General features: G+C 38.1%; 2 protein-coding genes across 2 annotated transcripts; both read right to left on the bottom strand.

Moving 5' to 3' along the window:
- Nucleotides 1-12: 12 nt before the first annotated feature.
- Nucleotides 13-24,325, bottom strand: LOC106138572 (adenosylhomocysteinase-like 1). Its single transcript, XM_060952760.1, has 10 exons — nt 23,749-24,325; nt 15,117-15,319; nt 14,350-14,488; nt 13,300-13,470; nt 9,587-9,719; nt 8,604-8,730; nt 8,303-8,380; nt 7,352-7,531; nt 5,769-5,936; nt 13-4,298 (listed from the first exon to the last, which is right to left on the bottom strand). The coding sequence occupies exons 1-10, from the start codon at nt 23,984-23,986 to the stop codon at nt 4,140-4,142; spliced, it is 1,596 nt and encodes a 531-aa protein (XP_060808743.1). The 5' UTR covers nt 23,987-24,325; the 3' UTR covers nt 13-4,139.
- A 404-nt stretch (nt 24,326-24,729) lies between these two features.
- Nucleotides 24,730-26,305, bottom strand: LOC106138574 (transcription initiation factor TFIID subunit 7). The gene has a single exon (XM_013339753.2). It carries the CDS (start codon nt 26,201-26,203, stop codon nt 25,049-25,051), a length of 1,155 nt encoding a protein of 384 aa, XP_013195207.1. The 5' UTR covers nt 26,204-26,305; the 3' UTR covers nt 24,730-25,048.
- Nucleotides 26,306-26,470: the final 165 nt, after the last annotated feature.

Below are 26,470 nucleotides of genomic sequence, written 5' to 3'. Positions count from 1 at the left end.
CATACGACTATAGCATTTTTCCAAACTTTTATTTTATTAAAACATTGCAACAACCTTAAAATTAACTACTATACATCCGACTTTAGGCGTAATCAACGTTCAAACACACACACCGACCATAAACGACCGGTCTGTTAGTCTATGGTCCAATGTATCATAGAGCAAATTGATTAATTTGACATTTCTAATATGATACCACATAGATATAAAATAAGTATACAAATTTCAGAAGAACCTATATGTATTTAAATTATCTTAATTTACCCCTCTGACTCTTTCCACATTTTTATTCATACAAACATACATTTACGAGGTATTTATCCCTTACGGGATACACAGAGTCAATAGTACGATAAGATGTAGGTATCCCTGTATATTTTGTTTAACTGCGAAACTAGCATCGTAATTAGAAAGAGACAGACGGGTATCACAAAATATTTCAAACGACCTTATGAATTTTGCGAAAAATGCGTAAAGAAATTTAAATAATATAAGACTAGTGTGGCATACAGTTAGTATATATACTTCATTAACGTATATATAACCCGAAATATAAGTTGATTTAAAATGGCGGCAACGATAAGTCACCTCGATTTATAACTAAAATACATAGGTATGAATACTGTTGTACTTGTTAAAAGACTTAGAGCAATAACTCCGATTTAAAAGTATAGAAGGTGCTCCGCATAAAACAATTGATCATTTTTAGTAAAAACTTGGTATTCCGCCCACGTAGCATGGTCGCGCGACGCCGTTTTAATCGCGAAAAGCTATCGCTTTATCATTTCACGTCATAATAAAAACCAAACAGAGATAGACTTTCGCGCGATAAAAACGGCGTCGCGCGTGCCATGCTACGAGACAGTTTTGTAAGAAAAACTATTTGTACTAGCCTATCAATCGTTTAAGAAACATTGAATATTTTTTTAATCTTTTTTTATAAGCATTTTTAGTGAGATCATTTTTTATGCGAAGTTCTGTACTGCTGTTGGTGTTCAAATACTCACGACCTGAAGAACAGTTTTCTGAAGAAAGAGGTTTTGCCTTGTAACAACTGTAGGATTATTATTTGCACAAAATGACTTGTGATTCCAAATGTTAATGTAGCTTTTTCATGGTTTTTACAAAATTATTTAAATAATCATAAGAAAGGATTAAATATACTTATTTAAAAATAAATACGTTTGGGCAAGCTTGTATTTATTAGCTATATGGCCTCATGATACTTAATTTAATTGTCATCGAACTTAAAAATATGTAAAAAAAATTAACTTAATCAAAGACAATATTTCAGATATTTATTTATCAATCAATCAAGTTCTTTGATTGTGTATAAAGCTAAAAATAAAAATTTTTGACAGCATATTAATGAATTACAATTTTGCTATTGATTTTGACTTTAATTAAAACGCTCCTTCTAGATTTCATACCTCCATGTCTATTCACTATACAAATCTATTTATTTGAACACAACTATAATTTTTAACACAAAATGGTAACATAATTAATTGTATAGTATTTGTTTCATAACTTTTTACTTACTTCACCTTTGATTAATAACGATATTTACCAAAACCGTACCGTATTACCACTTTTAAATATTACGCCGATGTACCCGAGCAAAAGTCAATCTTTTTTTGGCAAAATGTTTAATGTCAAAAAAAAATATACGTTACAAACGTGTGTCTCAAATTATAAATTAAACAACGCCATTCCGTTCTGTGCTGAGAATTATAACAAGTAAAAAGCTATGACACAAACAAGTTTACTTAAAATAAGCCCTATATAGCTATTTGTCTAATTAAAATTTACATTCGTTCTAAACAAATTCTCATAACGTTTGTGTCATTCAATTGTAAGTAAAAGTGACTTAAAATTATTATTTTTTTTATCACTTTAGGCGCCATCATGGTCTTAATATAGTCGAAGTGGCTCTAAATTAAGGAAAATATGATTTTCTTAGCGACTAAGGCGCGACCTTTGACGTTAAATAAATACATATACATACATAAAGTCACGTCTATATCCCTTGCGGGGTAGACAGAGCCAACAGTCTTGAAAAGACTGATAGGCCACGTTCAACTTTTTGGCTTGATAATAGAATTGAGATTCAAATAGTGACAGCTTGCTAGCCCATCGCCTAAAAAAGAATCCCAAGTTTGTAAGCCTATCCCTTAGTCGCCTTATACGACATCCATGGGAGTGAAATGGAGTGGTCCTATTCTTTTTTCTATTGGTGCCGGGTACCACACGGCAGAAAAATACCATTATTTTATGTTTTTATCAAGAAAACTCTATGAAGCGGTAATAAAAGCTAATTTGCTGTGATTTTCATAATGTCGATGTGCTATTGGACCGTATCGACAACAATTCCAATTCATTTTTTAAAAGAATGACACAAAACGTTATATTTTCGCGCACAATTTTCATTTATAATTGATGAAAATAAAATACAATCTTTCCGTTCACTCTAAGCCTACGTCACTATGGGCGCTATTTTGAAATTGGCGACTCACTTAATACAGTAATTATAAATCTATTTAGTCGCACAAGTAAGTTAGTTAATGGTGTTCGAATTTTACATGTTCTTCTTACTCCTGTCGTAAATCCTGAATACATAATCTCACCACTCTGGAGAGGAGCCCGGGGTACGCCTTTGACCATGGATCCTGGATTGGGTGAGTCAGGTTTTCACACGAAGCGACTCCCGTCTGACCTCCGCAACCTTTGCAGGGGATTTTAACCCGTATTGGACATTACATTACATTACATATGGTCACGTCTGTATCCCTTGCGGGGTAGACAGAGCCAACCGTCTTGAAAAAACTGAATGGCCACGTTCAGCTATTAGGCTTAATGATAGAATTGAAATTCAAATAGTGACAGGTTGCTAGCCCATCGCTTAAAAAAGAATCCAAGTTTGTAAGCCTATCCCTTAGTCGCCTTTTACTACAACCATGGCAAAGAGATGGAGTGGTACTATTCTTTTTTTGTATCGGTGCCGGGAACCACACGGCACCCGTATTGGATCATGGTTAAAACTGCACTAGACGAATGTGTTTATATGCGCTTCGAATATTAATTATTATCATATTTATGTTTGTGCGCAATAATAAATACATACATATGGTCACGTCTTTATCCCTTGCGGGGTAGACAGAACCAACAGTTTTGAAAAGATTGTGTGTTGATTGCGCAATAACTTTATAATAATTGTAAACTAAAATACCTATGGTGACTAAAGATGCTTAAAACGGCTAATTCGTTTGATTACTATGCAAACAAAAAACCACTTGATCGATTTTCGTCTCAAACGTGAGTCACCAATTTCAGAATAGGACAGTAATACTTCACAGTAAGCATTTAAAAGCTTTGCACGATATAACAGTACGTGTGGCGTCATCGCGGGAAAATTGCGCCGTCCCTAGCTTAATTATTAGCACAGGGTTAGAATATCTTTCGGCGCCCTTTACGATTACGATTAAAGGGTTTGATGTAACCATTTTGTTTTTGGTAAAAATATTTTCACTTTTACATTTACATACAATGTTATAAAAAGTAGTATCGGTGCTACTTCAATAAGGGGCTAGGGACGGCTTTGTATGAGAGATACGCCAGTGAATTTCGTGTAAATAATCGGTAAGCAATTTTTTTTACTTCTTAAATGAACGCGGTTCCTCCTGATATGAATCGAAAATTACTTAAGCTTTTTTTTTTTTCAGTATATCAGATTTTCTCGCAAAGAGAACGAGACGCGTCGCCAACTTAAATATAGTTCCTATATAGGTAATGCCCGCGACTTCATACACGTAGAAATCTCGCATTGCACAGAATTCTTGATTGGTTAAGTCCAGTATTTACACGAAGCGACGCCCAACTAACCTCCGCAACATTTGCAGTAGAATACCCATATTTTGATTACACATTAAGTTTTTTTTTAAATAAAGAGGTTGGACAGTGAGAGGTGTCTCGCCTTTTTGGATGACATGATAAATAAGGCTACTTGTAATAACATCGAAAGACTGCAAATCCGCGTTCATTATAACTGTTCCTCAACCTTTTTGACACTGGCGTATCTCCTAAACAATTCACTCTTTCCCCCGCCTCCACGTATTGTTATTCGCGTACACTATTTTATGCTAGTATCTATAATAATTCGGCTTGAACGGGCCGACCTTGTTCAAACCTAGATATTTAGCTTGTTCGTCATTCAGTTCTGTCAGGTGAGCGTCAAACGTGGGCAGGTGGAGGCTCGCAACGTATTCGTCCATCTTCTTAGGTAATAGATATACGTCCGCCTGTGTTATGTACAAAATCAATAATTATTATTAAAGCAGTTTGACTAAGCAGATATACAAGGAGAGTGTGGAGGGAAAGGTCGGTGTGGGAAGGTCTAGACGAACGTATCTTGATCTAAGGACGTCTTGGTAAAGGGTCAGGTCAAATGTACCCGAAACCGCCGAGCTTGCATGAAGAGAGTTATGAATGTGGATGAAGCGAAGGAAGTATGCAGAGATCGTGGCAAGTGGAAAGAGGTAGTCTCTGCCTACCCCTCCGGGAAAGAGGCGTGATTTTATGTGTGTATGTAATAATAATAATTATGGGACAGATCCCCATAGCTGCAGCCATCTCACTTTAGAACAAAAGGTACTAAAGGGCCTCTTCATGTTGGCTTTGGCCCCATGAACGCCTCCCAAATGACCGGGTCCCTATGGCACCGAGCACATTTTATATGTACCAACATAATAATAATTATTATTATGTAGATACCTACATATCCATTACACAAGTTTAATGGGAAACTTAATAAAGATACTGGATACCGTTTGAAAACTAGAACCAGTTAACTTTTATCTAAGTTGATACCTATTCTGAAACATAAATAGAAGCTGAAAGTAAACCGGTATTTTGATACATCATACATATAGACTTGAAAAGACTGAACGTCCACGTTCAGCTGTATGGCTTTATGACGGAATTGAAATTCAAATAGTGACAGGTTGCTACCCCATCGCCTACAAGAGAAATCCCAAGTTCATAATCCTATCCCTTAGTCGCATTTTACGAAGTCCATCGGAAAGATATTGAGTGTGTCTATTCAAAAGTGCCGGAAACCACACGGGACAAAGTAAACATACTTACTAGTAGTAATTATACATAATATACCAAAAATTTTGCGATGTATAAAAATGGGTTGAAAAAAATAAGTGCCCTATGTCCCCCTTCAGACTCTTTCTCTACACACTATTTGGTCTTTAGTTTTGAGTCCTTAGACTCACATATTATCTTTCGCGACGTGAATCCGGAAAATTCTTAGCCCTGCCATTTATGTACATCTAGGCCCGGCATCATGGCCTGACATTTGTACTCCAGATAGTCTGCAAAACTTTGCGATTCTTATCTAAGGCTAGCAACTTGTCACTATTTGAATCTCAATCCCATCATTAAGCCATACAGCTGAACGTGGCCTTTCAGTATATCCGACGTTTTGTCCCTGTAAAGAATAAATATATACATACATATAGTCACGTCTATATCCCTGACAGGGTAGACAGAGCCAATAGTCCCGAAAAGACTGAATGGCCACGTTCAGCTGCTCGGCTTAATGATAGAATTGAGATCCAAATAGCGACAGGTTGCTAGCCCATCGCCAAAAAAAAGGATCGCAATTTTATAAGTCTATCCCTTAATCGCCTTTAACGACATTCATGGGAAACAGATGGAGTGGTCCTAAGAATAAATAAATGATTGTATACATGTTATATTACCTTGTACCGATTTTGTGGCGCGTTATACAGCTCAATGAGCGCTAAAGCCTGTGTCGCAGCGGTGACGGAGACTACGAATGACGGTAATGAGGAACAGCACAAGTTGGCCAGACGACCTTCAGCTAGGAGAACTATGCGTTTGCCGTTCGGCCATATTATGTGGTCTACCTGTAATGAAATCAATATTTGTTATGTCTCTTATATGTATGTATATATTTACTTAATTAATGTACTAGTTTAATGTAGTCAATTTGCATTTGTCCGCGATTTAGATTTAGGAGATCTTTATTTGTAAATTGACTTCCGATGAAAATGCTGCAGTGTAGTTTGTTCCGCCGCTTCTTCTACACATGCGCTTTGGAAGCGGTAGTAGTTATAATTAGATTTAAGTGATGTGACGTCAATAAGTGATACCTTGTATCAAATTTTGAAAATTAATCCATTCTATTCTATTCTCTACGAAATTATTGATAAGGCCATTTCCGTTTCCATACAATTAGTATTGAAACTGTGCCGTGTGGTATCCAGCACTGTTGAATATGACGACTCCATCTCTTTCCAATGGATGTCGTGAAAAGCGACTAAGGGATAGGATAACTAGGGATTCCTATTTTAGGCGATGGGCTAACAACCTGTCACTATTTGAATCTCAATTCTATTAATAAGCCATATGGCTGAACGTATCCTTCGAGTCTTTTCAAGACTGTTGGCGCTATTTACCCCGCAAGAGATAAAGAAGTGATCTGATGTATGTATGTGTACGTAACTGTATCGAAAAGACTCGAAGGCTTCTTCCAGCAAATTCTAGTACTTTATCAAAAAATAAATTTTATCTAAGTTCGATGTAAAAGTTGGATCTGAAAACGTCAGAGTCTACTATAGTCACGCTAGCTGGGGTCGTGGCAAGTTTTCTTTCTTTCCCTCCGGGTAAATAGCGTAATTAAACGAATCATAATCATAATTTAAGTGTGTTTGTAATACTTCCTTAATTGTATTACTTCCAAACTATGCACCACTCAGACTTAGATCACCTTACATAGATGATATATCAATACTGGTTTCAGTAAATGTCGTGGCGAAAGGTGAAATTAATTTCAAGTGGAAAGATGTACTAGTATGTGTCTACCCCTCTCCCCCCCCCCCCCTTGTTATTACCATGTTACAATACAGGTTAGGTTCCCCTGCAAAGATTGTGGAGATCAGACGGCAGGTGCTTCGTGAAAATACCTGACTTAGCCAATCCAGGATCATCTTTGAAAGGCGAACCCTGGTCTCCTCTCCAGAGCACGTACTTGTATGTAACATGGAGAATAAATAAATATATACGGGACAAATTACACAGATTGAGTTAGCCTCGAAGTAAGTTCGAGACTTGCGTTACGAGATACTAACTCAACGATACTATATTTTATAATAAATACTTATAAAGATAAACATCCAAGACCCAGGCCAATCAGAATAAGTTATTTTCTCATCATGCCCTGGCCGGGATTCGAACCCGGGACCTCCGGTGTCACAGACAAGCGTATTACCGCTGCGCCACAGAGGCCGTCAAAAGAAGAAGGAAGGAAGAAGAATCTCACCTGGCTCCTGACTCTCTCCCACAATAAATCCGGTGTCCGTAAAGCGTGCACATCTACCTCGGTGTTGCTGTGACCCATATTACAAACGACGCCGCCATTTTTCATCCGCTCCATGTGTTCCCTTGTGACCACGCCTTTATTGCCCGTAGCTGTTATGACTATGTCCACTTGTCTTATTACCTTAAGTTATACAAAAAAAAATAATCTCTCTTTAACTTTTTTTTCTGTTCGGTCAGCCGGTTGACTGGTAGAGAATGCCGGACGGCATTGAGTCCGCCTTTTGTACATTTTTGTTTTGTGCAATAAAGTTGTATTGTAGCAATAAGTATGCTTGTGACGTGTGGTTTCCGGCACCAATAGAAAAAATAATAGGACCACTCCATCTATTTCCCATAGATGTCGTAAAAGGCGGCTAATGGATAGACTTATATACTTGGAATTCCTCTTTAAGGCGATGGGCTAGCAACCTGTCACTAGTTGAATCTCAATTCCATCATTAAGCCAAACGGCTGAGCGTGGCATTTCAGTCTTTTGATGACTGTTGGCTCTGTCTACCCCGTAGGGGTAGATAAAGACGGGATTATATGTAATGTTTTTATACTATGATCCCTCACATGAACGGCAGCTCCTGTATCAACAATGAATCATAGCCGAGAGTAGTCGACTCAAAGCAATTAAAATATCATAAAGAATTAAACTTTCACTCCATCTCTTTCCCATGGATGTCGTAAAAGGCGACTTAGGGATAGGCTTACAAACTTGGGATTCTTTTTTAGGCGATGGGCTAGCAACCTGTCACTATTTGAATCTCAATTCTATCATTAAACCAAATAGCTGAACGTGGCCATTCAGTCTTGAAAAGACTGTTGGCTCTGTCTACCCCGCAAGGGATATAGACGTGACCATATGTATGTATGTATGTAAAGAATTAAAAGTTAATATGTTACTAACCTCATTTAATTTTACAACTCTAAAACCGTCCATGGCTGCTTGTAACGCGCATATAGGGTCTATTTCTGTAACGTAAACCTGAAACAAATTTTATTGATTAAACATTTATAATTTTAAAAACTGTTCTCGGATATTTCTATGGGAGTCTATGGGAAGATTTCTATCTCATATAAGTGGATTTATAACAATAAATCCACCTACATGAGATTTATGCTTAAACTAAGATGCAGTCACCACAAAAACTTTTTAAACATTTTAATTTATGAGATCAAACTGAATATGTAGGTATATAAGTACTTACAACACATCCTAAAGCTTTCAGGGCCTGACAGCACCCTTTACCGACCTCTCCGTAGCCGCAGACCACAGACTGCTTACCACCAAACATAAGGTCCGTGCTTCTTTTAAGAGCGTCTATAATGCTTTCCCTGTAAAAATAAAAAAATGAGGATACTTTACAATACTGTGGCGACATCTCTACGCCACTCGTCACAACATCAAATCACACAACATCTGTCAATCATCGCGAAGAAATTAACGCGCTCAGCCAATAGCAGCGAAGAATCTAAATCGCGATTTCAGAGATTTCACGGATTGGAGCATAAATACAACCTCCGACACAACATCGTCTGAGCCCCAGGCATAACACCCAGCCTGGCGGAAGATCTTTCCTTTGGTGGTGGTCGAGCCTAATCATCGCTCCCGCTACAATACAATACAAATTATCTTTATTACGCAATAAAAATAAATACATATGCAGCAGAAACATCTCATATAAATAAATTAATCTGAACAATGTATTTTCTCGTCCACATTTTTATTCTAAATTTGGATAGTTGTGAAGTTGACGTTGTTGAAGAAAATGCTGCAGTGCAGTTTGTTACCGCTTCTTCTGCACTGACGCTTTGGAAGCGGCATTAAACTTACTTTTGATTAATTTATTCGACGTCAACCAATGTCGTGAAACCAAAAGATATGACAATTATTAAGTAAGTGATGTGTCCCATCGTAATGAATAAAATTTTTGAATTTAGAATTTTACGCGGACGAAGACACAGTTACGATTGTCGAATTTAGTCTTTGTGACAGAGTCGTTAACGTTCATTGCTGGTACACTAATTTATATATTTATTTAATTTTGTTTTTTTAATTTTCAAATTTGAATTTTATGGGGGAGTTCATTGCTGGTACACTAATTTATTTATTTATTTAATTTCTTAATATTTTATTTTTTTAATTTTCGATATACATATATTTTATCCGGAAGAAGTCAAAGGTGCTTACCGGCACGAGTAAAGATTGTCGAATTTAGTCTTTGTGACAGAGTCGTTAACGTTCATTGCTGGCACACACAGCTTGCCGGCCTTGCTCAGCTGGTACAGCCTGTGGACGCCGGTCACGCTCTCTTCGACTATGCCTGAAAAATAATTTAATCTTTTCCAATATATATACATACATAATAATCACGTCTACATCCCTTGCGGCGTAGACAGAGTCAACAGTCTCGAAGACTGATCATCCACGTTCAGCTGTTTGGCTTAGTGACAGAATTGAGATTCAAATAGTGACAGGTTGTGCTAGCACATCATCTAAAAGCAGAATCGTAAAAGGCGACTAAGGGATAGGCTTAAAACTTGTGTATAAGCTTATCCCTTAGTCGCCTTTTACGATGTCAACAACTTCACACTTAATATGAGCCATATACAATACACCCTTATACACGAAGCCTCTCTCCCTCATCTTTGAGCACTCCCAATCGCACCCGCCATCATAGTGCTTCGCGACCTGGGGTCCACTTAATATACGAACACTAGCTGTGCCCGCGACTTCGTCCGCGTGGAATAGTTATTTTGGGCATCATTGAAGCCCTCAAGGATAATTTCCCCGTTTTTTTTTCACATATTCTATTATTTCTTCGCTCTTTATAGTTGCAGCGTGATATTATATCGCCTAAAGCCTTCCTCGATAAATGGTCTATTCAACGCAAAAATAAATTTTCAATTCGAACCAGCAGTTCCTGAGATTAGCGCGTTCAAACAAACAAACAAACAAACTCTTCAGCATTAAAATATTAATATAGCTTTATTTCTCCAGTCCCCCCTTCCCACCAAGCCCTAGTAGACGACATGAACATAAAACATTAGTATAGCTTCATTTGTTCAGTCCCCCCTTTGTACCAAGCTCTAGTAGACGACATGAACATAAAACGTTAGTATAGCTTCATTTGTTCAGTCCCCCCTTTGTACCAAGCCCTAGTAGACGACATTAACATAAAACGTTAGTATAGCTTCATTTGTTCAGTCCCCCCTTTGTACCAAGCCCTAGTAGACGACATACATACATACATACATACATATGGTCACGTCTATATCCCTTGCGGGGTAGACAGAGCCAACAGTCTTGAAAAGACTGAATGTAGTAGACGACATGAACATAAAACGTTAGTATAGCTTCATTTGTTCAGTCCCCCCTTTGTACCAAGCCCTAGTAGACGACATGAACATAAAACGTTAGTATAGCTTCATTTGTTCAGTCCCCCCTTTGTACCAAGCCCTAGTAGACGACATGAACATAAAACGTTAGTATAGCTTCATTTGTTCAGTCCCCCCTTTGTACCAAGCCCTAGTAGACGACATGAACATAAAACGTTAGTATAGCTTCATTTGTTCAGTCTCCCCTTTGTACCAAGCCCTAGTAGACGACATTAACATAAAACGTTAGTATAGCTTCATTTGTTCAGTCCCCCCTTTGTACCAAGCCCTAGTAGACGACATGAACATAAAACGTTAGTATAGCTTCATTTGTTCAGTCCCCCCTTTGTACCAAGCTCTAGTAGACGACATGAACATAAAACGTTAGTATAGCTTCATTTGTTCAGTCCCCCCTTTGTACCAAGCCCTAATAGGCGACATGAACATAAAACGTTAGTATAGCTTCATTTGTTCAGTCCCCCCTTTGTACCAAGCCCTAGTAGACGACATGAACATAAAACGTTAGTATAGCTTCATTTGTTCAGTCCCCCCTTTCCACCAAGCCCTAATAGGCGACATGAACATAAAACGTTAGTATAGCTTCATTTGTTCAGTCCCCCCTTTGTACCAAGCCCTAGTAGACGACATTAACATAAAACGTTAGTATAGCTTCATTTGTTCAGTCCCCCCTTTGTACCAAGCCCTAGTAGACGACAGGAACATAAAACGTTAGTATAGCTTCATTTGTTCAGTCCCCCCTTTGTACCAAGCCCTAGTAGACGACATGAACATAAAACGTTAGTATAGCTTCATTTGTTCAGTCCCCCCTTTGTACCAAGCTCTAGTAGACGACATGAACATAAAACATTAGTATAGCTTCATTTGTTCAGTCCCCCCTTTGTACCAAGCCCTAATAGGCGACATGAACATAAAACGTTAGTATAGCTTCATTTGTTCAGTCCCCCCTTTGTACCAAGCTCTAGTAGACGACATGAACATAAAACGTTAGTATAGCTTCATTTGTTCAGTCCCCCCTTTGTACCAAGCCCTAGTAGACGACATGAACATAAAACGTTAGTATAGCTTCATTTGTTCAGTCCCCCCTTTGTACCAAGCTCTAGTAGACGACATGAACATAAAACGTTAGTATAGCTTCATTTGTTCAGTCCCCCCTTTGTACCAAGCCCTAGTAGACGACATTAACATAAAACGTTAGTATAGCTTCATTTGTTCAGTCCCCCCTTTGTACCAAGCCCTAGTAGACGACATGAACATAAAACGTTAGTATAGCTTCATTTGTTCAGTCCCCCCTTTCCACCAAGCCCTAATAGGCGACATGAACATAAAACGTTAGTATAGCTTCATTTGTTCAGTCCCCCCTTTGTACCAAGCCCTAGTAGACGACATTAACATAAAACGTTAGTATAGCTTCATTTGTTCAGTCTCCCCTTTGTACCAAGCCCTAGTAGACGACATGAACATAAAACGTTAGTATAGCTTCATTTGTTCAGTCCCCCCTTTCCACCAAGCCCTAATAGGCGACATGAACATAAAACGTTAGTATAGCTTCATTTGTTCAGTCCCCCCTTTGTACCAAGCCCTAGTAGACGACATGAACATAAAACGTTATTATAGCTTCATTTGTTCAGTCCCCCCTTTGTACCAAGCCCTAGTAGACGACAGGAACATAAAACGTTAGTATAGCTTCATTTGTTCAGTCCCCCCTTTGTACCAAGCCCTAGTAGACGACAGGAACATAAAACGTTATTATAGCTTCATTTGTTCAGTCCCCCCTTTGTACCAAGCCCTAGTAGACGACAGGAACATAAAACGTTAGTATAGCTTCATTTGTTCAGTCCCCCCTTTGTACCAAGCCCTAGTAGACGACAGGAACATAAAACGTTAGTATAGCTTCATTTGTTCAGTCCCCCCTTTGTACCAAGCCCTAGTAGACGACATGAACATAAAACGTTAGTATAGCTTCATTTGTTCAGTCCCCCCTTTGTACCAAGCTCTAGTAGACGACATGAACATAAAACATTAGTATAGCTTCATTTGTTCAGTCCCCCCTTTGTACCAAGCCCTAATAGGCGACATGAACATAAAACGTTAGTATAGCTTCATTTGTTCAGTCCCCCCTTTGTACCAAGCTCTAGTAGACGACATGAACATAAAACATTAGTATAGCTTCATTTGTTCAGTCCCCCCTTTGTACCAAGCCCTAGTAGACGACAGGAACATAAAACGTTAGTATAGCTTCATTTGTTCAGTCCCCCCTTTGTACCAAGCCCTAGTAGACGACATGAACATAAAACGTTAGTATAGCTTCATTTGTTCAGTCCCCCCTTTGTACCAAGCCCTAGTAGACGACATGAACATAAAACGTTAGTATAGCTTCATTTGTTCAGTCCCCCCTTTGTACCAAGCCCTAGTAGACGACATGAACATAAAACGTTAGTATAGCTTCATTTGTTCAGTCCCCCCTTTGTACCAAGCTCTAGTAAGCGACATTAATATAAAACTTACCCTTAATATTCTTGAAAGCCGAACCGTGCTTCTTCAGCATGAGATGGGTGGCGTCACCACCATCATCCAAGATCATATTGGGCTGCCACGCCGCCGTGGGGGTACAGCATTGGTCAATACACCACCAGAAAGCTTCCTCGCTCTCGCCGCGCCACGCGAAGACTGCGTAGCCTGTACGTACATACATATGGTCACGTCTATATCCCTTGCCGGGTAGACAGGGCCGACAGTCTTGAAAAGACTGATAGGATACGTTCAGCTGTTTGGATTAATGATAGAATTGTGATTCTAGTAGTGACAGGTTGATAGAACATAGCCTAAAAAAGAATGCTAAGTTTGTAAGCCTGTACCTTAGTCGCCTTTTACGACATCCATGGGAGAGAGATGGAGTGGTACTATTCTTTTTTTTTTTTAATGGTGCCGGGGACCACACGGCACTAATACAAATACGGCATAGCCTGTATTGTATGGCGTTGTAATGTTTTTTAATAATTATTACATTGAAGAATTAAATACTATTTTCTCTAGAAATAAGTAGTGCCCTTGTACTGAATTTCTTTTTATTAAAAGTTTTATTCTTATTTTCCTTGATGTACATAAATAGATAAATAAGTATTTAATATAAAGGAGGAAAGCTTTTATGTTAACTTAGCCAACAGTAAGATCCATTATTATTAATTTTCCATCGTCTAAAGATGGATCTTATGATTACGACTCGAATCATAAGATCACGGTTAGATCATATCTGTTCGGACAGAAAGTTATTCTGCGTGCTGTAAATGTTACATGCCGCCCAGCGTACAGTGGCTCCCAACGCTGCGACAGTCTCAATATACATACCAGCATGAGCCAAGGCGGCTGCCACCTCATTCTGCGTGCTGTAAATGTTACATGCCGCCCAGCGGACAGTGGCTCCCAACGCTGCGACAGTCTCAAGATACATACCAGCATGAGCCAAAGCAGCTGCCACTTCATTCTGCGTGCTGTAAATGTTACATGCCGCCCAGCGGACAGTGGCTCCCAACGCTGCGACAGTCTCAAGATACATACCAGCATGAGCCAAGGCGGCTGCCACCTCATTCTGCGTGCTGTAAATGTTACATGCCGCCCAGCGGACAGTGGCTCCCAACGCTGCTAGAGTCTCAATTAGCACCGCTGTCTGTGCGTTTATATGGGTACAACCCACGATCTGTAATGTGGAAACAATGTTACCTATTGGTTAATCAAATACCTAGTCAATTTTCGAAAACGAGAATAGCAGAAAAGATCTAACAGAGTTTCAAGCAAACACATTTTAAAATGTACATACGTTCAACATATAGTCACGGTTATATTCCTCGCGGGGTAGATAGAGCCAATAATTTTGAAAAGACTGATCGGCCACGAATGGCTATGTGGCTTGATGATAGAATTGAGATTCAAATAGTGACAGGTTGATAGCCCATCGCCTAAAAAACAATCCCAAGTTTGTGAGCCTATCTCTTAATCGCCTTTTACGACATCCATGAGAAAGAGGTGGAGTGGTCCTATTCTTTTTTTTTGTATTGGTGCCGGGAACCACACGGCACATGATGTAAGTACTAGCAATCTTACCTTATGCCGTGTGGTTGGCACCAATACAAAAAAGAATAGGACCGCTCCATCTCTTTCCCGTGGATGTCGTAAAAGGCGACTAAGGAATAGGCTTCCAAACCTGTCACTATTTGAATCTCAATTATATCATTAAGCCAAATAGCTGAATGTGGCCATTCAGTGTTTTCAAGACTGTTGTCTACCCCACAAGGGATAAAGACGTGACCATATGTATGTAATCTTACCTTAGCATCCTTCAACGGCTTATCCTCCTTGGCCCTGGCCCTCAAAGCCATGATCCCAGGCATCTCTTGCTCAGCAATCTCAATCTCCCTTCTCCCGAACGCATGCTGCTCTATGTTCCTCACGCAGTACGGAGGATTCGCCTGGCCAGCCGCTATTGCCTTCTCGTGAGGTTGCACTCCCTCGTCCTCGTCTGAAGATGACCCTGGAACGGTAGGGGTTGCATGTCATTTCTAGATTAATCCGTAATGAAGAAGGGTATGTAAATCATGGTACAGTTTATAGCTAATATGTTTTGGATTTTTGTTTAAAAATCAAGATATAGGTAGTCGAAGGTTTTCAGAATTACGTAGGTAGACCAACAGCTACAAGAAATGATGATGATGAGATAGTAAAGAAATTTTGTTAAGATAAAGTCAATTCCATCATTAAGCCGAGCAGCTGAACGTGGCCATTCAGTCTTTTCGGGACTATTGGCTCTGTCTATCCCGTAAGGGATATAGACGTGACTATATGTATGTACATATGTATGAAGTTTGTTAAAGGACCTCGCTTGAAGAAAACGCGACCATTCATTGGCATGGATACGCTAGGAGTAATCGTATCGTATAGTCAGCATAAAAAGACAGTGTTTACCCTCCTTCATGGGAAATTTCATGAAAAATGAAACTGAACTCCCCATGGAAACCTGCGTGCGTGAGTCTGATTCGCGATTGGCCAGTTTTTGTATTTTTGTTTTCGAATCCCACCGCTGCCACCAAAGTTTATTATTTTCAATATAATTTTAATAGGTTAGCTACATAAAGGCTAGCAAACCGCAAGGGCACTGCCTACCTTGTCCCTATAGATTTATTTTTCTACAAAATTAAACTCTGAAGTAATGAAACTTACAAAAATCACTCCTCCCCGATATGACTGAATGACGTTTCTTCATGCTTTTCGACTTCAAGATCCCACCGCTGTTACTTGTTGTAGACATCTTTATTAACAACCGACTTAAAAAAAGGTAGTTCTCAGTTCATCATGTCATATATTTTTAGGTAAATCTGATAAGGATAATTATCACACCACCAACAACATCATAGACTACCTACGAGTATTTTTAAATTGTGCATGAAATCATAATTTAAATCTATTACACCTTTGATAGACCACTCATTTAAAAATTAACCATTACGTACGATAAATTATATAGTATAATAAAAAAAATATACACCGCTGATTAAACCAAATTTTTGTAACCGTGCAAAAAAGAGAGGTCTCTTGTAGCACGATATTTATATGACTGATCACACTTTTCAATGCGGCTGCATATTCACAATACCGAACTGGCCATTCAAGCATTGCATATCTATCGTGGACCGCTTTATGCAATAAATGACCATCGTCGTCGTTCCGACGTTCTTAAACAGGTAAGAAGTACGCTAAATCGACGTACATTTGCAAAAGGCGAGAAACCTGTCTCTGAATCTTTAGTATTGCCAGCTCCTGTAAGGGGCAAATGAGTAAAGACGTGATGTAAATGTATAGATACCATTTATTCAAATTCCCATGGGAATTCCGGTCTTACTATTTAACTTGGCTCTGTCTAGTCTACCCCGACACGAAAGATTGTAACATTGAGACTTGTAAGCTATTATTTTTTTCATCAGACGAATTGTTTAGATTTTTATACGACTATGCGACCATGTGAATTTGATCTTTAGTTGTAAATTATTTAACTTATTGCTTTTGATGTCTGTTTGTCCTCCAAAGAAAATAAAACATAAATACATATGATCACGTCTATATCCCTTGCAGACTAGACAGAGCCAACAATCTTGAAAAGATTGATAGGTCACGTTCAGCTGTATGGCTTAATATCGGAATTGAGATTCACATAGTGACAGGTTGCTAGCCCATCGCTTAAAAGAAAAAAAACCCAAATTTATTAGCCTTTCCCTCAGTTTTATAAATAAAATTATATACATCTAGTTGCGCTTATTCTGGTCCTCTAATGATGACTACACGCACACGCATTGAAATGCTATTACTACCTATCGAAGATCCTAAGTAGTTCCGCGCGCAGCCAGCACGGAGTGAATATATTTTATTGTTTAACTACCGACAATTTGTACGCGTCCACTAAATGTAAATATTTGAAATTCTCATTGTAAGTGATTTTTTTGTAGATTCTTTTATGAGAATAAATTTCTTTAACCGTTAAAATTACTCAATATTGCATACACGCGTCCATCACACCTATGACGTTAGTGGGTCAGTTACAAATATAACTGTATGTATGTCTGTCTGTCCATCTCATTTATTGGACCCAATTTACTACAGTCTATTAAAACTAGCCGCGCACCATGATCTGCTCGGGTGGGAAAAATCTGGAAGTTTCCAAAACCGAGGTTGAAAACTAACCTAGGAAAAAGATTGGAACTCTGATTGTTTGTTTGTTTGTAAGGGCTTCTCTTCGGAATTACTAAATAATAATAATATCTTTATTTAGCCAATAAACAAAAGAGTTAAACATTTTTATACTGTCTTAAGTACATCAATGATTTACAAAATAATATCTATAAAATAATAAAAACTCCGATTCCAACCCAGCCTCGGACCATCTCCGAACTAGACGCGAGAACTACTAAACATTACCTACATGTTATCACGTCTAATATTCCATGCGGGGTAGACAGAGCCAACAGTTTTGGAAAGACTAAAAAGTTACGTTCAGTAATATTGTTTAATAATGGAATATGTAGATTCAAATAGTGATATTGAAAATAAATCTATACTATTCTATTCATTACTGGGATAAGAAATGTTTCAATACATTGGATTTACGTTACACATAAAACGGTATCGGTCTTGACCCGTTTGCCCGGATTATTTGGAGCGATGACGTCACAGGAATAATAAACATTTCATGGTTTCGCTTGCACGCGATTTAGTAAGATTCAGTAAGATTCTTCTTTGAGGCGACGGACTAGCAAAATATCACTATATGTATCTTAATTATATAATTAAGCCTAACAGCTGAACGCAGCCTGTCAGTCTTCAAGACTGTTGGCTCTGTCTACCCCGCAAGGGATATAGACGTGATTATATGTATGTATTATAACACGACGACTGTGTTTTAATACCTACATAGAGTTAAATTCTAGTTTTGCCTAGGGCTGCTACGCTCCCGTGGAAAGTTTCAAAAAAAATATCATAGCTTTGTCTATGCTCATGCCAAATTTCATCAAAATCAGTTAAGCTATTTAGCCCTGAAAGTGTAACAGACAAAATTTCGCATAAACAAATTTTATTAAATATTATAAAACGCGACCAATCAAATATATAATTATTATAACCAACCAATATTACGTTCTAGAACGCTATTAATGCATAATATAATAATTTTATCAGCAAATCATTAAACTCTACAAGTACATAAACAAAGCGGCATTAAATTTCTTCACGGTGTTTAACCTGTCACGTGCATTAAATTACTGCAGTAAAATTAAAAATGAATCTTTTATGTATGTAAAACTTTTATATAATGTGCACTATGAAAACAATCGAGAAATTCCGGAAAATAAATCGATAAAAAATATCACGTGTCCATCACCATTGACAAGCGCGCCAAATTGATCGTTCGAATTTCATATTTTAATTCGCGTATTCAGCGTTCGCCTCGCTTTAAAACACTGAAATTGTGACCGGTGAATATAAAATTCTAGACGTTAGGTTAATGTGGAATGGATATATGTTTATTTGTTTCGTGATTGTATTGAACTAAAGGGAACGAAATCTTATTTGGAAATTGTTTGCGACAGTGGCTAAAGGAGGACAGGGTTGCATTAATTACAAAAAAAAATATTCTGATAATTTTAGTGACATTTTGGTTGCTGGCTACTCCGCCCGTAAAATATCAAATTATACTCGTTTATTTCCTGTTCCCGTGGGAATTTCGGGATAACCTTTCTAAAAAGACCCCTATATTTTCAAAAGATGCCAAATTTGTGCTTTCCCCGCCAAGTAATTCGGTTTTACGGTGTCAGACAGTCAGTCACTCATAAAATCACTAGTGTCCGACCGAAGCTACGGCTTCGGCTTCGGCTTCGGCCACCTTCGGCCAAAAAATCCACCTTCGGCGAAACATTCGGCTTCGGCCCAAAATCCGGCCGAAGCCGAAGGTTTCGCCGAAGGTCCGAGCGACCGTCGAGATTGAACGAACTGTTACGAAAGTCATGAGGCGGCGGGGAGTCACTGTCAAAATATCACATTGCTGATTGCATGCATCAAAACAAGTCCGTACGTGTATTTAAACGAGTGTTTTTGTAAGAAATCAAATCATTATTTTTACCAGTAGGTAAATCACAAACTTTTATCTATACATATAATAAAACAGTAAAAATATTTTGTCTGTACATTTAGTATTTTCGACTGAAATGGATAGAGGGACACTTAGAATGAATAATAGAAAGCAAAAATATTTTTTTTTAATTTCTTGTCTGTCTGTCTGTATGTATGATCACGATTATCTCCGAAAGTACTAAACCGATTTAGTTCAAACTTTCACCAATTGCTTTGTTTTAACTCAGAATAACATTTAAAGTTTGTTTCATCAAAATCGGTTCACAAAAAAAAGTTATCGACATTTGAATGAACTCAAGGCATCAGTATGCCGGCAAATAAGTTACGAAATTAAAAATTCAAAGTCATTTATCATTATACGACGGCATTATACCTATAACATATAAATATAAGTGAAAGGCGACTAAGGGATGGCTTACAAACTTGGGATTCTTTTTTAGGCGATGGGCGAGCAACCTATCACTTTTTGAATCTCAATTCTATCATTAAGTCAAATAGCTGAACGTGGCCATTCAGTCTTTTCAAGTCTGTTGGCTCTGTCTACCCCGCAAGGGATAAAGACGTGACCATATGTATGTAGTCTACTTTAATTTCGACACCAACGCAACGGCTTCGATGGTCCAGTGGTTAGCCTGTGAGACTGTGAAGTTGGCGGTCCAAGTTCGAATCCCAACAATTACAAGATATTTTTTATTATTAAAAATATATTTTTTTTGTATTGTTTGAGTATTTTATGTAAAAAAACTGAAAATCAAAATACTACATATAATAAAACGGTAAAAATATTTTTTCTGTACATTTAATATTTTGACTGAAACGGATAGAGAAATTTTTTTTTACATTTTTTGTCTGTCTGTATCTGACTGTATGATTAAAATTCAACTCGAAATTTACGCGGACGAAGTCGCGGGCAACAGCTAGTTTATCTCTAAACCAACCACCTCTATGATATATCATCAACTTCTATATGAGACAGTCAATATATAAACCTTCAATATTGAGGTTTTGAAATGATTTTAATATTAATTGTAGCTTGTAGACATATAAACCTTCGGCTTCGGCTTCGGCTTCGGCCGAAGGTTGTGGCGATAGCCGATTAATCGGCTTCGGCTTCGGCTTCGGCCAAAAATAGACCTTCGGTCGGACACTAAAAATCACTAATTCGAATGATCGATACCTAATTTTTGAAGCAAAAATAAACAAAAACTAGTCGAGTGAAATATTTAAAATACACTTTGCCATTATTTTAATTATCAAGCTATTTGTTATATACATACATAAAAATAAAATCACGCCTCTTTCCCGGAGGGGTAGGCAGAGACTACATCTTTCCACTTGCCACGATCTCTGCATACTTCCTTCGCTTCATCCACACTCTAATTGTTTTATGTATGACATAATTTATTTGTAGCCCATAGTTTTATATAAGTTAGAAAGCGTTATATATAAGTTAGAACTTCAACAGATGAGCGAACTGGCATGCCTCTCGCCTGGTTATGTAATAAAGTAGGTCGATGTGCAGAGCCTCAGGTTCAGAGGGTCGGTGGTCGAACCGGTAAGTTGCCCGGATAATATGCACGATGCGCAAAATGGTACAGGTTTAAATCCCGTCTCGGCCATGTACCAATGACTTTTTAGAAAGTTATGTACATTAGTTTGAATACCAACTGACGCTCTTACGGTAACCATATGATCGAATATGGGTTAGGTTCCCCTGCAAAGGTTCCGAAAGTCAGATGGGAGTCGCTTCATAAAAAACTTGACACACTCAATCCAGGATCCATGGTCAAGAGCTTACCCCGGGCTCCTCTCCAGAGTGGTTAGGATGCACCCGGCCAGGAATAAGATCGTATAATTTAGTAATTAGGTATTAACCGCAGTTCCGCTAGGTAACTTAAATTCCCGATTTTCCGTTCCCGTGGAAATTTCCAGAAAAAAATTGCCTATTTCCTATCCGGTATTTTTTTTACTACGACTATAGTTTTCCAGTTTATACGTTACAAACAAAAACACATATATTTTCTCATTTTTTCTTTATTATCAGGTGAGAATGCCATGACCGGTCCACGTCCACACTAACCCAACCCGCAATTGACCTGCATAAAATTGATTATTTCCAGTTAAAACGACTTTGAGGTAAAAACAATGGTTTTATAGTACTTTTGAAAAGAAAAGTATTATGAAATACCCTGTGCCGTGTGGTTCCCGTCACCAGTGCAAAAAGAATAGGACCACTACATCTCTTTCTTATGGATGACGTAAAAGGCGACTAAGGGATAGGCTTACAAACTTGGGATTATTTTTTTAGGCGATGGGCTAGCAACCTGTCACTGTTTGAATATCAATTCTATCATTAAGCCAAATAGCTGAACGTGGCCTTTCAGTCTGTTCAAGACTGTTGGCTCTGTCTATCCCGCAAGGGATATAGACGTGACCCATATGTATGTATGTATTTTATGTATTTTGCAGTATGCATGTACACTTTATCGCACCACCAACTTAAATATTGTCGGTTTAGTCAGCTAATAGACTGGTAGAGAATGCCAAACGGTTAATGCCGTACATTTTTTGTGCAATAAATTTTTATAAGTAAATTACCAAGTCATGTGACCGGAGCGGTTCACCTCTATATCGCAAATTATCAGAACACCTACCTACTTTTACTTGAAGTCACATGATTCCATTTACCCCAGTAAAGGAAGCGGGGTAAAAGGGATCTGTACGTGAAGGTGAGAAAGGGACCTGAAGTACGTAAAGATGAGAAAGAGAATATATATATAGTGAAAGGACCATTCCATCTCTTTCCCATAGATGTCGTAAAAGGCGACTAAGGGATAGGCTTACAAACTTGGGATTCTTTTTTAGGCTATGGGTTAGCAACCTGTCACAATTTGAATCTCAATTCTATCATTGAGCCAAGTAGCTGAACGTGACCATAGTCTTTTCAAGATTGTTGGCTCTGTCTACTCCTCAAGGGATATAGACGTGACCATATGTATGTATGTATATATATATATATATTATTTATAAAACAAAAGTCTTTGCATGTTACCTCTAAGGACTTCGCAAGTAAGTAGATGCTATTTGTGTGCCCTTGAAATGACGCCCACTTACTATAGGGTAGGGTAAAAATTACAATGTTTACACTGCCGTATCGTTGGATATATAAGCAGGAGAGTTATTTTTAGTTAAGATGAACAAAACACTCTGAAGACTACTTACCTACTCCAATTGCTTAAAAAAGAAAGTGATCGGAAATAAAATTGACCAACATCGGCATTTTTTTTAAATAATTTATTCCTAACTCGCCTAGCCTATCTTGCCTATTGTGAGGCATAGTTAATACCTGAAGCAAAAATTTGTTTAACTTAATTCTTTAATTGTCGTGGAGGTCGGAAGATGGACTAAGCTGAGTTAAATTCCGCTATTCAAAATATTCCGGATCGCGATCATAAGTGGACCAAGGAGTTTTCGTCAGATGTGTCGCAATCGGGCTTATATACCTTAGGATTCCTCTTTTAGGCCATTGACTAGCAACCTGTCACTATTTGAATCTCAATTCTATTATTAAACAAAACAGCTGAACATGGCCTTTCAGTTTTTGATGACTGATGGCTCTGTCTGCCCCGCGGGGGACGTGGACGTGATTATATGTTATGATAGATAGTGTTCGCAAGGTCTTAGTTAACGGCTAACGACGATACACTATTAAGAGATGGAGTGGACCGCTTATTCTACCCTTCCAACTCTCACTGTTACAGCCCGTCTTTTGCATTCTATTGCAATAAATAGGATTACTCTATGGTAAGCGAAACTTTACCGAAGTGGTAAACAAACTTCAGTTGAAACTGTGTACTTCTGCCACCAATTATTCTAATGGAAAATATCTGTGGTCGTTAAAAATAATGTATTACTATTTCGTCAGGGTCTTCGAAAAACATTTCGACTTAAATTGACAAAACACATTTCCACTAGCATTATTCCGACAGAAACCAGTTCGACAAGGCACATCTTCGAAAATACCTAGGACTTCGATAAAAAGCCATTTCAAAATGTACTTGTCCGGTAAACAACCCAACATGCGTGCATGGAATACGAATTGACGAGTTTAGCATTTAACCAAAGGTGGGTATCTTCCCTTTCTCACCTTTTACGGCATCTAATGGGAAATAGAAGAAGTGCTCTTACTCCAAACCGCACACACGGCATCATCTTTCAAACAAAGAGTCGCAGTAAATCCTATGTGCAATAAAATTATAAGGTGATAGTAATAAAAATATATCCCACCTGTATAAGACGTTGAGCTGTAGGAATCCGCTGACGAAGCAGAAAGCGATCTGCTTCTATACCTGGCGGACTTCTTCAAAGCCCCCGATTTCCCGCGTTGCCCCTCAAACTTCCCGGCTGACGCCTCCGCGTTCCCACCCCTAACCTGCCCTGGGTCCGTCACGGGACTGTCATTTGGAACATTAGCGACTACGACACTTTCCTTCCTATGAAGCGGGTCACCATGGCTCTCAGACATTTTAATTTTATTTATATTGACTATTTGAAATTATTTTTACTACGAATTCGTTCACGATATATTTATAGACGATTATCTTAATATTTCCCAGGTCTAACTTTAGCGCGCGATTGTGAAATTGAAATATCAATAATAAAAACAACACGAACAACCGCAGTAGATGTTAAACGACAAATCTGATGGATAGAACACTTCGCACTGACTAATAAAATTGTATTATAATCTAGAACACTATTACTATCGGTCGTTGCATTGGTAATGAAAGGGTTTTGGCGATAAAACAAGAAAAATACGTATTCTCAATACAACCGCAACCAATTTCGCGATCCCCGCACTTCATACTTCACCACCCGATTGTGAAATGTCATTTTTTCGATCGGCTTTCCACTAGGGATGGGCTCGGAAAATTGGTGGAAAACCGGTTATGTTCTCTATGGTTAATTACGATTGGTGCACAGAGAATGAAAATTGGCGCCAATTTTTAAATGCATAATCAAAATTCCTGCCTACTTTATTTATTCTGTAATCTTAGGTGATGTGAATAGTTTAAATGCAAAATGATTTCGCTTTTTATTTCTGTAGGTATGTATAAAATTTCGATTTTGTTTTAGTTTATCGCTATTTCGTATACGACTTACAAGAACGAGTTAGGTTCTCCTGCATAGCTGAGATCAGATGGAATTCGCATCAGGTACAACTTAACCTAATTTGTATGTATGGGAATAAAACATATTTTTCTGAAGTATGACCACATTTATTATTGTATATTGATTAACATATATGTACCTTTTTATCAGTTATGTTTGGGTATTACGTGTTAGTTATAACTTAAATCAGTAACAGCGATTTGCGAAATTCGTTATATAGTTGCAAATTTGCAGTAGCCTATGTTATTTCTAAAGGTGTATTCTATCTGTGGCTCAAATTTCGCCAAAATTGTATTATAGCAGTATTAATTATTATTGTGAATAAGAAATATCAATTAACATTTAAGCTAATTTTATATTTAACAAACGTAAGTTATATATCAATAGTACAGTAGCAACTATATAGTATGAGAATTTAAATATCATCTGAATTCTGAAGGGTTAATAACCCCTGATATTCCATCTCCTTATACATTATATCTTTATTTAAGGAATGTAATGCTTCCGAAAACCTTTGCCGTAATGCTTGGTTCTCCATTCCTGCAATTTCTTGCTGAGTTTTCAGTTTACGTTGCTTTAATTCCTCCAATTCTGTTCGGAGTTGTTCGATTCTCCCAGTCATGTTATCTTTGGTCATATCTCGATGAAATTCCCCGTCATCTTCAGATGACATACCACTCCTTGCCACCGCAGGAGTCAAAGAACGGCTATGACTACTGGTTTCCGGATTACGAGAAAACATATCATACTCAACAGGCAATTCTCGTTTAGATAACTCATTGAACATCGAGTTTGTATCTGATAAACGGCTGTCATATGGTGATAAGCGGCTATCTTCCATTTCAACATTAATATTCTCATCTTCCAAATCACTATCGCTGACAGCTCCACCGAATATGTCAACCACGTTTGAAGTTTCCGGTTTGACTGGCCGTAATGCTGCTTCCCTCTTTAGAGCCGCTTTAGATTTCTTCTCGGCTTTTGTGTTTGCTTTCGGTTCATGTTTAACTACTTCTTCTTCCTCTTTTATGACTTCCCAAGTTACACTGAAAGCCTCATTGTCTGCTCGTAACAATCTCTTAACCTCTTTCTCAACCTCAGGAGCCTCAACGAATTTCTTCTTTAATGTCTTCCTGAAACGGCGCTTTCTCACATTTTTCGTTGGTGGCGTAATACCATGCGGAAACAAGAACTTCTTGTCAACTTTGTAAGGATCTTTCTTCTTATTTTTAGTTGGAGATTCCTCTTCCACTGTGGGTAAATCCGGCTCGTCTTTACATATCATCATTTGGCATATATCGGCAGTTTTATAAAAACTCTTATTGTCGATAGTTTTAAGTGATTCTACTATGGTAGGAAGATCTACGATTTTGGCGTGCATGAGCCAATGATCGAAGCGTACTTCTCCTTGTCTCATGTCGTTTTCGACCTGTATAGTCAAGCGATTCTTTAAATTCTCACCAGATTTGAGCACCTCGCGTAAAACCTTAGCAGGTTCCTCGGGCAATCTCAAAATGTATTGAGACTCCAGTTCAGTAGGATATTCGACCTCTCGTTTATCACGGTTCATGGTGACTGCTTATCAGTTGATATAAATCAATACTTTAGATTCAACGGTACCTCTGCATGCAGTGGAGTTGCATTGCATTGCAGTTTCAATCGATCTGTTTTTTTTTTCATGACAACCAGAACATTGACAAATATCAATGTCATCAATCAAGTGATTAAATTTATTTACTTTTTAATGCTTTTGTCTAAGGCTATGGCTGACATGTGATTAAGTACCCACGCAAAATTATGGAAGCCACGACTTTTCCTACGTGCCTATATGAATCAT

This window comes from Amyelois transitella, chromosome 29, assembly GCF_032362555.1.
Source record: "Amyelois transitella isolate CPQ chromosome 29, ilAmyTran1.1, whole genome shotgun sequence".
Classification (NCBI taxonomy): Eukaryota; Metazoa; Arthropoda; class Insecta; order Lepidoptera; family Pyralidae; genus Amyelois; species Amyelois transitella.
Note: the sequence above shows the minus strand (reverse complement) of the source record. Positions and strands in the feature narration are given on the sequence as shown.